We start from the raw sequence: 16,621 nt of genomic DNA on the forward strand, positions 1-16,621 counted from the left end.
CGAATCTCATGAAACACCTGGCGACGCATAGCGTTTTTTTAAAGCCGAGAAATGCGCCGTATTTGATGGCAGCAGCAGCCGTTCTTCTCTGCGTGAGTAGCTTAATGTTGTTCTTGTGTAATTTATGTTGAGTAGGCTAACCACGTTATTACATTAATGCATGTAAGGTGAACTAGCAAACATCATCATAGCTACATGCGGCTGTCTTCTTGTTTGATGGCAGATACTCTCTTCACCCTGGCCAAAAAGGCTAAAATGACCAAAGAAGAAGTGGAAAACAGTTAAACATGAGAGGTTTTTGGACAAAGTTTGTGTTTTTTCCATTGATTAAGCCCTGCTTCCAGCCATGAGTGATACCATATATGCCCCATAGCTGCAGAAAAGGCTAACATTGTTATCTTTTTACAAAAAACAGCTGAACATGAGAGGTTTTTGGACAAAGTTTGTGTTCTCCATTCTTTAAGCACCGGTTTGAGCACCGTTTGAGCACCGGCACCGTTTCAAAAGTACCGATTTGGCACCGGTATCGGATAAAACCGAAACAATACCCATCCCTACTTGACTGTTTGAATTTTTATTCTTCATTTAGGAAGGTTTCTGAGTGAAGTGACCTGGAAGTGGCAGCCATTGAGATTTTCCAAACACAAAGGAAAGGAGCGCCACTGATTCCTTTATTAACTCTTTTAGCAGAGGATGCACTGGACCATCTTTTCTGAAAGCAGAGAAGATCATTTTAACTAATAATTCATGGTGATGCACCACCTGAGTAACGTCTATTGTTGTATTGCGAGCCTTTAGAATGATTATAAAATCATTTGTTATTTCGGGTTAGCTGTGAGTCATAAGTGATGGATGGCGGGGAATTTTACTTCAGCCATAGAAATCCTAACTAAGAAGTATCATTAATTTAAACCAAAATCATGGCATAAAATGAATGAATGAGAGAAAGGGGAAAAATGTGTTTTTGATAAAAGGTTAAACTCTTAAGTTTGTGTGGTCCTCAGGATTAAGGCTCGGGTGGAGTGCAGGATTTATACAGAGAATAAACATCTGGACATTTGACATCTGCGTGTAACACTGTGTAGAAGAACACAAGACATTATTTACCATCAGAACCCGAGCGGTCAGTATGTTATTGAAAATGCATTTAGTGAAAGTGCACATTGCTGTTTTTTGAGGGTTTTTTTCCCCAGCAGTCACACATTGTAACATTCGGGGGTCAAAAAATGAAGGCTTGCTTTTTGGATGTATTGCCTTCCTCAGCATCCTGCTTTTGCATCCCGTTTCCAATGTACATCAACATGTGTTTCATAAAGCTCTTCATGGTACAATGGTACTATGAATGGATAACTCATGTGTCGAATGTACAGCAGTGTGTTGCTGACCCACCCTGTGCTGGGAGAGGAACGTCGCTCTGACACTTGGTACATTCCCCTCGTGCTCCCAGAGATGCTCGAGTTTCTCTGGAGAGAGAGAGAGAAACACAAAGAAAACAAAGAGTCGGATCAAACGTGTTATTAATAAAATGTCCTGTTTCCCCATCATTCTCAAACATTATTTTACAGGCTGATCTTTTTTTTTTATGATGGAGAAATGCGAGCATACATATTTTACCAAAACACAAAGTACAACAAGACATTTAATTGAAGGACAAGATACTGTATGTATTACTAACAAACAGCTGTCACAGTAAATTAGAACTGCTACAAAAATAAATTGAGTACAGAAGCCTGCTTAAAAAAAATCTCACTGGAAGTGGAATGAAATCATAGAAAATGAAACCGCCGCCTATTTTGCAGTTATCTGGGGAAGGTTTTCTAAACGTATCTCAAACAGGCTCCGTTACTTCTGATTTTTGTCAAACAGAATACAATCATGACTAGAATGATTAACAAAAGTGGTTTTCTGATTAAAGGTAATTGTGTGCGGTTCAGTGACGTGTTTTCATCACATTTCATTTTCTTGATTTGTACTGTACACACGAGCAAGGCATTGGAACAGGATCATTGTCGTGAATAGGTGTGAGTGTAACATGATCATTTGTCTGTATTAGCCACACGACAGACTGGTAACCTGTCCAGCTGGCACAAACTCCTGCAGCCCTGAATTGGATAACCCAAAGAAAATGGATGGAAAGTAGTCAAAATATCTTTTTCTAGAGCAAAATGCTGGATGGACCTGACTGACTGAGCAATCAATACTTCTATCTATCCACTGTACTCACTGCAGAGAGAACCCTGTAATCTAAAATATTTGGTTGCAGCTCTGAGAGCAGGTTTTTAAAATGCATTTGCTTGTAAGTGTGCAATCTGACTCTCTGTGTTTGCCAGCGCAAAATCTTCCTTGTCGCTTTTTCACACCGTTCTCAAAGCTGCATGTGCACTGAAGTGTGCGTGTGTGAAGCCATGCCAGGTGGAACTCTGTGTACCAAACCGGCGACGTGCCACAGAGGGAAAATGTGCGCAAACACAGACAGTCTCCCTCCCTCTCTGCTCCCTCTCTTTTTCTCTGCTTCACTCACACAGCTTGTTTGTGGGCCACTGCCAGTGAAAATGGACCGTGGAGGAAACAGGCGAGTATCATCCATGCCTTTCATTCCTGGACAGACTGCAGTGAAGGCAGAGCAGGAGCACATCTCCAAGAAATGGGTTTAATCAAATGCATTCATCGGGAGGTATAACTCAATTTGGGTGGCTTAAATTCGAGCCAAACGTCAGCATTTGTCTATTTCTACCTCTTCTGCTCTCTGTTACAAACCCAAAACATAATAAAGAATCACAGTCAGATTAAAGCTGCTGTATATTCCTCTCATTCTTTGTGAAAATTATATTACAGTCAGCCTGGAAAGAACAACAGAGTGAGCAGATAAACCATCCCTTCTCTCACCACCAGTCCTAAAATACCCCTGTCACTCTAAAACCTGTCTCGCAGGAAGATGAGGGCGACCTTTCTCAGGCCATATAGAGAGGTGGAGACACCCTTGACAGTATAACAAGGTGCCAACCAGTTAGTGCCTCCACACTTGTACTTGTCATGCTGATTACTCATAGTCCTACAGTGCACAAGCATGGAGACAAGAAACTGACTAAATGTAGGTAGTTTCAGGTCATTCACAGGTCATGTGGTTCTCTAATATTTCAAATCACAACAACAATCACCTTGAGATACTTTATATTGCAAGTTAAAGATCCTACAATAATACAGAGAAGCCCTAACTGTCAAACAACCTTTTATGAGCAACCACATGGCGAAAATGGGAATGAAAACTCCCTTTTAACAGGAAGGAAGGGACCTCTGGCAAAAGCATTTAACTTAGTGCAGATTTAGGGATTTCGTATTTAGTCACACTAAAGTACAAAAAGGAAGGCAACCTCCTTGCAACTAGTAAATAAAAAATAAGTATATAAATATCATATATAAAATAACCGATTGCAAGTAGTTGCAGCTACCAACTGGTCACCAAGTGTTTAAACATGCAACAGTATCAATCAGTTTCCATCATGAGGCGACTGCACATTTCACCTGATGGGAGGCAACCTTTCTCCAAACAATCACAGTCCAACTCAGACTGACTGAACTCTCAGACAGATTGGATAACCAACTGGTTTGCAAGCAACCGACATGTCATTTATAAACAAATTCAAACTGCCGGCACATTGCAATCAGTCTGAGTCAGTCTGCACTGACGAATGCAACACATCTACAGCATGTCTCCTTGTAACAGGGGCCTACATTGGTTATATTCTGGTTATGTTCCCATGTGAAATCGAGGTTGTTTATTTCCTATTTCATTTTGCAGTTAAATCTCCATCCTGCAGTAACTATGTCACCATCTGAACAGGAATTTCTGTGTGTATGAGGCTCTGGGTGAACTCTAAATGCGAGCAGTTAATGTGAATTTCTGTGCATCTTGCTGTCATCTGTTGCAACAGATTTACAACAGATGACAGCAGACTTGCAATTTTTACCATTTTATGACAGTTAATCGCCCATTAACCACACAGACTCTATGCCAATGCCAACTTCACCTCAATCAATCACAAACTGATTGCAGACTGGCTCTTGCAAAAAAAGAAGTCACTTTGAAAATGGAAACTGACTGCGAGTACTGTTGTTTCCCATCTTTAAAGGAACAAGATCGCAAGTTCGTTGCAACTATTGCAATAATCGTGATTATGGCACTGTCTCCAATCAGTGTTTCCGCTACAGTGTGACTGTAGCAGGCTTTTTGCCTGGTAAGTTGATAGTGGTTTATGGTGTTAATGTTTTTATAACCTCTTCTGAGACTGTTGTGTTCCTTGATACCTGCTGGATTTGTCAGTGTTAGAAAGGTTTGTGAGCTATGATGACTACAGCAGAAGAAGTTGAAGAGAAATACTTGTTTTCTCCTGTTCTGTCAGAGTCTGCCATGAACTCGGATGAATGAAATGTGCATTAGTGCATTCTTATCCTCATCATGTTCGTGGGCTGCATAAAATGTTACCAAGAGCCACACTTTAAAAGCCCTGACCTTAGAAAGAAGGATCACTCTGAATCAATACATTCACTCTTCTGAATCACCCCCTTTGTCTGCCCTGATGCCCTGAAAGGTTCACTCGAGGATGAAAATGAGTTGAATCATATGCTACGGCCAGATCTCAACCCAAGTGAAGAGCTACTGGAGAATTTGGACTGATTGGTCAGATAACATCCAATAATGGAATATCATTTGGAAAACATGTGGCCACAGTGGCCCAACTCCTTAGTAAAACACTTTATTTTGAAGATTTGTCTATAATTGGTCACCTGACTATAAAGCGATAACCCGAGGACGCCGACATCATCTGTGCACTCAGAGACGGTAATCCTAGGACATGATTCCTCTCAGGCAGCTCTGCACCACATCACATCTGATTAAAAATCATGCTGAAATCTTGAGCGAGAGCAAGAACTGTTTCCATGGCAGCATACACATTAGTGCATTGTGAAACAGGTGACCCCTTTTTTTTTCCATAAGTGTCGTACAGTAATTTGAATACGTGACATTAAGAACAGACTCTGTGTGCTTTTATAGCTTTTTTTAATCATTGTGTAATACGGCAAAACAAAAGGAGCAAGGAGGCATGGTTCAAGCACCGAGCCTGGAGATGAAGAGCTGCATTCCAGTTTTCTTTTTTAATAGGAGCACACTTTCTGATCAGGATGTACCGAGCTGCACAGCTTCACTGTTCCAACAGCTTTGATGCTGAATGCTGTAACAACTGTAAAACTGTACCTACTGTAATAATCCCTTGATGAAGGAAGATCACACTGATAGAGTATAAAATAAAATGCTTTGTATATTATCAGTTCAATATATACAGCTAGGCTTACCCCCATATCTTTGAAGAAAGGAATTTGTTTAATCAGTTTTATTTTAATTGAAAGCACTTTGGTTATAAATGTGCAATATTAATAAAATGCACTTGCATATATAGAGCACATGGTTATTAACAAAATCTAATCTATAGAAAACATTATCTCTTGTACAACGATATAAGGACTCACTTTATATCCAAACAATATAACCTTAAATAAAAACATCTGCACATTTAAACATATGGGGGGAAAGAATATGGGGATTCTAAATATGACTAAACATAGCTTGCATCCAAATATCACGTCACGTTTGACCTCTGATCTCACGTTTAATTTTCACATCTGCCTTTCTAACAAGTTGACCGTAAAATATGTTAGATATTTATAAGAGAGTATTGCCAAAGGAAAGAGACTGAGCTGTCTAGTTATCTAGAAATATCCCGTAGTATAATATGATATAGTATGCACAGGTTGTTCGTGTCCAGTTATTTACAAATCAATACCTATTTCCATGATCTACTCCTACATAAAGTTTACAATACTATTAAAATATAATGCAGTACTATTCCCTTAAAAGTAAATACTGCCCAGCAATGTTCCCTCTAAGCTGTGCACGTGCGCAATTGCGCACTGCTGCCACGGTCTCTGCGCACAGAAAATCTGTGTTGCGCACAAAATAAATCTAACCTGCATTGAAATTAAAATTAATACTTTAACAATTCTGTTTTGCAGTGTTAGTCAGTGAGTGACTGTCTGCGCCCGTATGGGATTAGAACGATGCCACCTTATCCCATAGTCCAGCCAATAATGCGATTTACATTCGTATATACGCAGCTAATCAACGTCGTTGACAGGCTATGACAGCGTCCTTACGTGCCGACACCGGTGTTTTAGCTAACAAAGCGGCGTGGCTGATGTGAAGTGAAGCCACATTAATGACAACGTGGACAACCATTGGAGATGTGAGCAGGACAGACGGAACAATTGACGGAAAAAGTGTGGACTTTATACCAGCGTTTAAATCGTGTTGATAGGCCACGTAAAACCAGAGTTATGATAAAAATATCTGCAATGTTTGGTTTCCTTGCTGAATACTATCGTTGTTTATATTTACTGCGGGAAGAAACTGTAAAAACGGCGTTTTATAAGAAAAAGGCTTGAAAGCGCTCTCCGCCTGTGAGCAAAAACAAACTCCACCCCTCTCTCCCTTTCCTATTCGTCCAAAAAAGTACCATGTCGACCAATCAAAAAACTGATATGGCAACGTGACATCTAGTTGTTAAGAAACGGGGGGAAGTTTTAGGAGTGACGGCGGTGCTTTGAGATTTGAGACGTTTAGCGCAAATCTTATGTAGTTAGTGTGTAGTTTTGTTGTGTGTGTCAGAACAATGAGGCGACTGCTGAATGTTACACGTGTTACAGCAGTGATACATCTTCTGTTGTCAGGCCTGCAGGTACCAGGCTGTTGTTCTCCTTTATCTCATAGTGGACAGAAATTATTTTTTGAAGTGGCACAAATAATTTGTGTGGCATCAGATTTGATGCAGAACAGCTGATTGTTCTGTAAATAGTTTGAAATGTTTATTTAAAACTGCCTTGGCTGCATTTAAAAAAAACATAGCTGCAAAAATCTTTGTTGTTTGCCAAACTGAGTAACCTTTTTGAAGAAGTAGCTATATAATTAATTGCCCAGCATTGGTCATTATATACTATAGAGAGCTACAGGACTCTCTCCCAGACCACAGACTCATAATACAAGTCAGAGCTTTTTTTTAAAAAGAAAGAAACTTGTGTTTTCAAAATTGGAGTTCAAGTTATTTGTACTTCCAATAGTGTTAACATACTGCACAGGTGAATGACTAGATTTTTTTTACATTTTCATTGTAAGTGGGCTAAAGCAGTTAATTAAAAGTAGTCTAACATAAATGTAAATGCTGTAATTTGATTATTTTAATAAACCATGTAACTTGGATGGATTAGATGCTGGCGTGACCACAGTGCACACGTCTGATGTCGCTCACAGTGGTCCAAGGGACCGCTCAGGGAGTTTGTGTGTTCGCTCAGACACGTGAAAAATTAGAGGGAACATTGTTGCCCAGAGAGTGACGTGCCGGCAGAGGTTTGTCTTGTTTTGTTTCTTATGTTTTCACAGAAGGGGTAATAATTGCTCCGAATAAGCAAACCAAATAAAAATATCAGAATTTGGTGCATCACTAATCCAGAATAATATCTTATTTAATTTCAACTGCTCATATGTGAAAAACAGGCAGCGACTACCCTTCAGTTCAGTAAAACACAGTAGACTTGCTGTCTCAGGCATCTTGAAGTCTATTACCGGTTCGAGCTGTGGTGCATTACAGAGGCATAAATCAATACAATCTATGGTTATGTACTTTTCATCAGCAACAAGCTGCTCTGTTAATGACTGCCAGAATGCTGGAAGTGGAGTTTCCTGCAGTTTAAGGAGTCTTTAAGAGTCTCTGGAAGTGAAAAAAGTCACTACTAAATGTTAATGAAACATTACTTATTTGCAATAAAACTAAGAATGTTACTTACTTTTGCCAGTTAAAATGTGCTACAAAATTACATAGAAAAAGTTCATCGGAAAATCAACCAACGACAATCGGTGTGATAAGGAGCAGTTAAATATTTAAAAACCAATTTGTACATCAGGTGTTGTTACGTATGGCACAAAATATGTTATATATTATATGCATTATATATTTTTTTTTCTTTTGACAGGAACTATCACACGTTTCATAGTGTGAACCTACAGCAACGTGTATTCAAAAATCCTAACCTGGCGTCCGTTGCCCTTCGAGGCCTGCAGGCTGCAGCGTCCCAGGCTGCCGTTCGGCGTGGTGCCACAGCTGCTGATGATCTGCAGCTGTTTTTCGGCCCGGTCGGCTCGGTCCAGAAGCTCCTCAATGAACTGCTGCAAGCGTACCTTAGCGTTTGCTTCACGGGCCGCCGTCTCCTGAAGGAACTGGTCAATCTGGGCGACCTCCCTGTGGGCACAAGGGGAAGAGGTGTGAACCTTTCCTTCTTGCTGGAAGCTAGGATTCATGAAATAAGATATTTGGAGGGCTGTGGGGAAAATTAGAGATCTCCTAAACCTCCTTCATTCAGAAACATTCATGTCCTGATGACATTTTTGCGCACACAAGTTTATTAATGCATGTGGGTACAGATTTTGCCTTCAAAAGCCTCTCTCACGCATCCACCAGCTGTACCGCCCTTTTCTGAAAACAGACACCGAGGGTTGATGACACAGATAAATAAACAATACAACCACAAAAGCAGAGAGAGTAGAGGGTGAGAGAGCAGCTGGATACTTGCACTGCAAACACAGCAGGGCAAATTCCTGTCATTTCAAGGGACAGCGAGTGACCCAGACAGCCTTGGTCTTAATTTCAGGGCAGTTTAATAGTCTCAGATGCATTTTGCATTCAATTATAGTTGCACTAGTTTCTGTAATAGCTTCCTCTGTTGGCACCATATGTGTGTGAGGGGAGTAGGAACTGGTAGAAGAGAAGACAGCTTACTGAAATCAATGACAACTTGTTAGTCAGCTGCAAAAGCTTCAGAACAAAAGCTTCTCATCAAGGGATATCAATAAACTTATCTAAAACTAATGATGGACAGTTTCCGACCCTAAATGTCTCTAAGAGTGAAGTGACCCAGAAGTATCTGTGTGGCAGCCATAATAAGAGCTGCTCTAGATACTGAGGAAAGGTGCTCTAGTGCTTCCTTTATTGCCTCCTTTAGGAGAGGACACACTGGACCATCCTTTATCCAAGTAAAAGAGGTCATTCATAGCAATTTAACCAATCATAAAAACAATAACATAACTGCTAATTCAATGTTAGTTAAGAATGTGTTTTTGCATTTCATGCCATGACCTGCAGGTATGATTTGACTTTTGACACCAACCCACAGTTCCTAAATTACTTACATCAAAGTTAGTTTGAACTTGATTAGGTTTCACTGTAGTTCCATTTGTATTTGTTTTTTTTTTAAGCACAGTCAGATTCACCTTTCCTTCATACTGTGATACTGATTTGAAAGTGATTCGGAAAAAGAGAAAGGAGGTAAATTTGTCTGCACTATTCAAATGTACCGTAAGTCAGATGAGAGAGAAGCTAATCCTACTGACTTAGAGCTGAATAAAGGCATAAAGATAATAACAGATGAATAAACAGGTAAACAAAAAAAATGCAATGAAAATATATCAGTAAATGAATGAAAGTAAAATACAATAAAAAGGAAAGTCTTGCGTTTGCTTTTAAAAATCTCAACAGTCTGAGCAGCCACCAGGTCATCAGGTAGACTGCTCCATAAACATGGAGCACAATAACTAAACGATATCTTTGTGACTGGGAACCTTAAACCAGCAGAGACCTTACAATTGGTGTAATGTGGCCTCCCTCTCTGGTCCTTGCCAATACGTGCAGCAGAGTTTTGAAGTTAACGCAGTGGCCAAGATTTCTCTGGAAGAGGATTGATCTGATCGATTAATCCTGTAAGTGTGACTCTGTGTCTCTGCATTAGCTTAAAAAAGACACGGTCGGACTCTTGCAATGTGCTTGAAATAATAAAACACATTAACTTATTGTGGGCAGAAGAGACAAAGCTTTAGCTTTTTAGCTGAAAAATAATAACAGCTTGAGTAGATGGTATTAAACAACAAGCAGGTCTGAACACATCATAAGTCGGACGAGAGCAAGTTCCACAATTTAGGACCCACAGTCCTTTGGTCTTTTGAAAAGTTTTCCCTTGTTGCCTGATACAAACTAAAAATCTGTCTTTTACTCATTTCCAAATCTACAAAAATATGTGAATATAATATTTAATGCTCATCAATCCAAATGTCTACAGCTTCCAAGGTCTTTTTCCTTTATTGGTCTCTGACTGTATCCATACAAACATCCCAGTGTTTACCGTCTAAACAATGTCAGAGAGGAGAGCTTATTAAACTATCTGACCTTCAGGAAGCAAAAGAAAAGTTCAGAGGATTCCTGCAGACATGGAATGGAGACATATAACCCGTGCCACTTCAATTTAAATGGATTTGTGGTCATGAAACAAGCAAAGCCACTTATTTCATGTCAAATTAATGTCAAACATCCGCTGTTGCTAAACCATCATACGATGCAGAATCCAAAACAGCAACAACACGCACAACTTCCTGAAATGGGGACAAGCTGAGATAAAAATAGCTTCGAGCCTGGCACAGATAACTTTTCTTATCTTCAGGCAAAGATTATAAAAAGAAAACGACTCCAGAATTAGTCAAGGTAGCAAACTGTAGGCCAGCAATAAATGTGCTTTAACATCAGTGAGTAAATAATCAGCGAGTCTGGAAATTATGTCAGAATCAAACGGCTTCTCACCACGATGAAATGTGATCGACTGTGATTAGAGCTCGGAGTCACTTAGTAATTGCTCACAACTTTAGATAGCATGATTTTTATCAAGTGCTCACTAACCGAATTGTATAAAGTTGAGCCTACATTGATTAAGAGGCCTGCTACTGTACACTATCTACACTACTCGAGATAAAAATCTTTGTGTTTATGTACACAGAAAACATTAAGCATGTGTGTCTTGTTGTAAACTGTCTTATCTCACCATCACCACACTGTTAATTCCCAACGATGCATCTCATTATGTTTAGTTTTGCAAAAGGAAAAAGAGGAAAATCCAGCCCAACACATTTAGGTGATTTGATGACCGGGGACAAACTGAACATGTGAGGATCTGGTTTTAGCCAACATGAAGATAAACTGTTCAGCAGAGAACAACATTCTCCAGAGGACTTTAAGTCTTTAGATATATTTAAATGAGTGCTGTCACCGTTAATCTCATTACAATGACGTTAACGCCATAACTGCAGTAACGCGGCAAATCTCCGTTAGCGAGTTAACGCGGCCTCAACACGTTAGCGCGGTTAGCTCGTTAACGCGTTAGGGACGATCCGCGTTAATGCGGTTATGACATTAACGTCATTTTAACAAGATTAATGCTGACGGCATTAATTTAAATCCAAATTTTAATGTTATGTTTACACAGCTTGTCTTTTTCCTGTCTTTCTCCGTTCACCCCAACAACTCTGCTAGTTGAAGGGCACATGACCCACATGATGACTACGAATTCTGAATTCTGTATGTCAAGTTTGGATTCAACTCCTGATCATTTAGGACTGACAGAGATTTTGTGAATTTTAGTGTGACGTATATCACACGTGTGTGCTACACGGTGGGTAGCACTGTTGCCTCATGGCAAGAAGGTCCTGAGTTCAATTTCACCATCAGGCCGGTGCCTTTCTGTGTGGAGTTTGCATGTTCTCTCTGGGCAGTCTGGCTTCCTCCCACAGTCCAAAGACATGCAGTTAATGGGGATAGGTTAATCGGTAACTCTAAATTGCCCATAGGTGTGAGTGCGAATGGTTGTCTGTGTCTATGTGTTAGCCCTGCAGCAGACTGGTGACCTGTCTAGAGTGTACCCTGCCTCTCGCCAGCGCTCCAGCCCCCCAGCGACTCTGAAAAAGGATAAGTGGAATAGAATGGATGGATTGTATAGCTCAGGACTGGTCTTAATTGTCTTTCTGTGTAAAATCCACTTTACAAATAAAATTGCTCCGCCTCAAGGAAAAGAAGGGATAAACAATAACAGAAGAACCAGTGATAAGAGTAGTTTCCTCTCCTCTTTGTGCAATCTAGATGAGCTTTCATAGATAATAAGGTTTACACAGAACAGTCTCCAGTCAAATTAACCATTTTAGTGAATGATTGTAGTTCTTAAGGCTGGTGACTACTGCCCTCTTCAAAAACCATATGGCAAATGATGGTTGGAGGAGTCCTAAAGTCATAATGACGTAAATAAGCAAACAGCTTCTGCAGATTATATCATTAAATCATCCTACACTAAACATGCATCTCATTATGTTTAATGACTTCAAGAACTATTTACTTTGATTTAATAATTAGATCTGTACATAATGAGATGTCTCATTAGAAAACCTGAAGCTGACGTTTTGTTCTCATTATTCGGTTTAATAAACAGAGGACACAACGACTGAGTATTGTTTTAAGTTCAGCCTCCAGAAAAGTAGCAAATATCCATTTGAGAAAATCCTGGAATAGACATTATTGAGCTTGGTTAGTATGCACTCAAAATTAGGGCGCATGTGATTCAGGATCTAAATTTTCATGCATCTTTAATTTGTCTTAATTAATTATTCAGCTGTATCAGGAGATGGATACACCAACCCCGTGATGGACGCCACACAGGAACACTTTTCCCATCCTTCCCCAATGCTGCCTGACAGCCTAACAGACGCTTTACTCGGTCTTATGCTAACGAAGAAGGAAGGAAATGAGGCGAGAGAACAAAAGAACACGATTGATGGTAAAGGATGGTCAGAAAGGAAGAAAAGGAAAAATAAATATTTCTGTCAGTTTTTGGTAAGATCTAAATTCAATAAAAAAGACAGACAAGGAGACGAGAAATAGGGAGCTGAAGCTGAAGAGGAAGGAAGGGCCACAACGACTGTGAGAAAAAAAAAAAATAACACACTGCAGAAGCTAAAAGATCAGACAGCAAACAGAAAGCTGCAGTCATGTGGAAGAAGAAAGCACAGGAGGTTTAAGGAGAGGAGGGAAATGGGATGTAGCTGCTTCCTGTTGTCAATCCCAATTTTTTACACACACTGACATATTCACAACACCTCACTCTCACACCTCCGAAAAAATACCTCAAGGTGATAAACATGCCTGGGTGTTTACCTGGAAAAGAAGAAATCCCATCTTTTCAGGCTATTCCAGGTGAACGTTAGCCAATGGTGACATAGAATTTTGTCCTTTCATGCACTTTTCAGTGATCTTCATAGTAAACGACACAGCATACATCTTATTTTCACACTATTTTCTATAACTTTGAGAAATAATTGAGACCTTGTAATACTAAAAAAAAAAAAAACAGCTGAGAGTTTAGTGAGAAGATGAAAGTTTCTCTGACATTGGTAAGCTGATGGTTAGCTTACTTAACAAAAAGACTGCAAACAGTGGGAAAACAGTCTGCTAAGATTTGTCCAAATTTCACAAATAAAAACAATTTACAACATTCATCCAACTGGTCCTATTTTTTTTTTTTAACTTTCGATGGAAATGTCAAAAGAACTGAGCATCCTTTAAATGCCGTAGTCTACCTGAGTGTCATTGCTGACCATGTTCATCCCTTTATGACCACAGTGTACACATCTACTGATAGCTGCTTCCAGCACGATAATGCGCCGTGTCACAAACCTCAAATAATCTCAGACTGGTTTCTTAAACGTGATGAGTTCACTGTACTGGACTCCACAGTCACCAGCTTTCGATCTAATTTGGTTTGTGGTGGAACAGGCGATTCACATCATCAATGTGCAGCCGACAAATCTGCAGCAACTGTGAGATGCTAACATGTTAATATGGAACACAACCTCAGAGGAATGTTTCCAACCCCTTGATGAAGAAGTTAAAGCAGCTGTGAAGGTAAACAGGCTCCAACCAAGTATTAGTATTATGAAACCAAATGTTTTAAGACAAGAATCAGGAACTTTTGTTTTGGAGCAACTGGAACACCGCCGCCGATTTTTCCAAGAACCACAGGGCAAGTTGCATCTGCGTCCATTTCATTCAAGAGAAAGGCACACGTCTCCACAGCCAACATCTCTGAAGCTACACACAAACACCCACAAGATAAAAAAAATGTATGCATGTGCATTTGATTTTGCACTTAACTGAAAATTTGAGAGCCATCTGGACACTACCTGCTCGGCACCAAACAGCAGACAGCTGGCGACTGTATGAAGCACTAAGAAGCAACGACTCCAAAAACAAATGTAAACACTTCAGCTTAGAAAAGACACGGATAATAAGACGTGTTCAGCTGAAGGGTTTTGTCTAAATGTTCATTACAGTGACTGGTCAACCTCCTGTCACAGCTGTCATCATCTGTGGCCATTAATTTAAAATTATGCTTTATTAATATTTAAGAGCAGAGATGATTGACTAAAAGGCCTGGATAAAGACGACGAGGCTTTCTCTCCTTTAACAAAGGACAGCTGCTCGCATGTCGTTCTGTTTTGACACCTGGATTTTTTATTCTTGTTTCTGATGGTTTGTTTTCTGGGGTTTTTTTTGGTTTACATTGTGTTATCATGTCATAGTGTCACACATTTGTATGCATTACACAGAAGCACACAGTGAGGTAGGCAGCATGAAGAGCATGGCGACATGAGAGGAGATGTGAGACGGACGAGGATGAAAGGCTGTGAGAAAGGGGATGATAAAAGAGTTGCAGGCTAAAATGTGCTGCTTTTTCACAGAAAACCTGGTTTCCCAAGAAACCGCTAATCCTGGTCTTTGCTGCCTCCGATCAATCGGGAGAAAATAAACATTTTACTGCGGGTGGACCAGCTCTCTGGAAATCTCAATTCCCATTACAAACAGACAGATGGCTGAGTAACCCTGAGATACAAAAGCAAGGTGACGATCTGCAGCATTTCAGATGCATGAAAGAACGAATTCATTACATGGGAAAGGTCAACAAAAATTCAGGTGTCTTTAGAAACAGAATAGATATGTCCTGAAAAGCATGTTCGCAACGATGAGGTTTTGTATATCTGCATCCAATCTTTCAGAAAGCGGAAGTGCAAGTTAAACAAAAATGTGGGAGAAGACAACCAATCTACAATAATGATGGTATGAATGAGTAGTAGATGTCTTCAAAACTGCTTATTTAATCAAACACCCTGTGAACCGCAAATATAGCAATTAAGCTATATTTGCTACTGCTTAATTAATTAAGCAGTAGCCATGCTCTTAATTAATTAAGCAGTAGCAGGTTTTCTATTTGGGATTTTAAACAGATGATAAAAATGGGTCCATGAAGTCATTTTTGTGTTGCAAGGGAGACAAACATTTTAACATATACAGTACTGTGTAAAAGTCCAGAGTTGGACTTCCGGTTGAGCTTTGATGGAGTAGGACGCGAGTCTGGGAGCTCCCGCCGATTTCGATTAAATTGTTATTTATTCGCGCGTTTTGGCCGTATTTTCAGTCCTGTTTTGGTTTGTGGATTGTCTTGTTGAGAAGTTTTACTCGGGCCGGCGTAAAATGGCAGCAAAAAATGTTAAAACCCGCAGTACTATTCAGACACAACTGAGGCCTAGTTTGCAAACCGCGACCACACCCTCGAGTGAGCCGTCGTCTCCTGCAAAGCCCCCCACATGTCAAGCTAATCCTGATATTGAGGCTCTCAAGGTCGAGTTGCTGGCTTCGCTGAGGAAAGATATCGCCGACAGCTTTAAAAAGGAACTTCAGGATACTCTGGGTGATGCTTTGTCTACCATTAAGTTCGACCTGCAGGCGGTGAAGACGCAGCTGGCGATCGATAAAGCTGCAAATGACGCTACCATGTCTGAGCTAAAAGGTACGGTGAAGGAGATGGAGCACGCACTTACTGTCTGCTCTGATGATATAGCTGAGATGAAAAACACTATCAAGGGTCTCACAGCTCATGTAGCCAAGCTGGAAAGTAAGTGTGAAGATTTGGAGTCCAGATCGCGGCGCAACAATGTTAGGATAGTGGGAGTACCGGAGGGCCCTGACACGTGCACCACTGCCGCCGTAGCTTCCTTGCTGAAAGAAGCATTTGATCTGGGGAAGGAGCCGCTTTTGGATCGTTCGCACAGGACCCTCCAACCCGCACCTAAGCCTGGCGACCGTCCACGAGCCATTGTATGCAGGTTTCATTACCACACTGACTGTGTCGACATTTTACGACGTGCTAGAGAACGCCGACAGATTAAAGTTGGAGATCGGACCATCTCAGTCTTCCCCGACTACACCGCCAGGGTGGCACGGGCTCGTGCTGCTTTCAACACGGTCAGGCAGCAACTCCGTGGCATTGACGGTGTTCGGTATGGCCTGCTTCATCCAGCGCGACTCCGCATCACATATAAGGGTGTCGAGAAGGACTTTGTTTCGGCAGAGGAGGCCAGTGATTATGTCAAAACTTTGATTTCTGGGTGAGCCTCGTTAGCTCCTCAGTTTGATACTGTAATGCTGCTAAGGGTTCACGCTCTCCTTAGGTTTAACGCCACCTGTGCATTGTTTTCTTAGGCCATTGTGCTGGTTCCTTTTATTTTCATTGTTATTTATTGAAACTGGATCATATAATATACTCTTGAACTTCGGACCAGTCCGGCACAATCTTCTCCAAGCTTGCTGCATTGATT

General features: G+C 40.5%; 1 protein-coding gene across 3 annotated transcripts in view; it reads right to left on the bottom strand.

The window, feature by feature from the left end:
* fbxo41 (F-box protein 41) overlaps nt 1-16,621 on the bottom strand; it is an 80,945-nt gene that overhangs the window by 29,187 nt on the left and 35,137 nt on the right. For all 3 annotated transcript variants that reach the window (XR_013909702.1, XR_013909703.1, XM_026171179.2), the window contains exons 4-5: nt 8,138-8,345; nt 1,390-1,463 (exon numbers count right to left, since the gene is read on the bottom strand). Coding sequence is in view for 1 of the 3 variants with exons in the window: in XM_026171179.2 (XP_026026964.1) it covers nt 1,390-1,463; nt 8,138-8,345 (282 nt within the window). In the remaining 2 variants the exon portion in view is untranslated. The remainder of the gene's footprint in view (nt 1-1,389; nt 1,464-8,137; nt 8,346-16,621) is intronic.

The sequence above is a fragment of the Astatotilapia calliptera genome, chromosome 6 (genome assembly GCF_964374335.1).
Source record: "Astatotilapia calliptera chromosome 6, fAstCal68.1, whole genome shotgun sequence".
Classification (NCBI taxonomy): Eukaryota; Metazoa; Chordata; class Actinopteri; order Cichliformes; family Cichlidae; genus Astatotilapia; species Astatotilapia calliptera.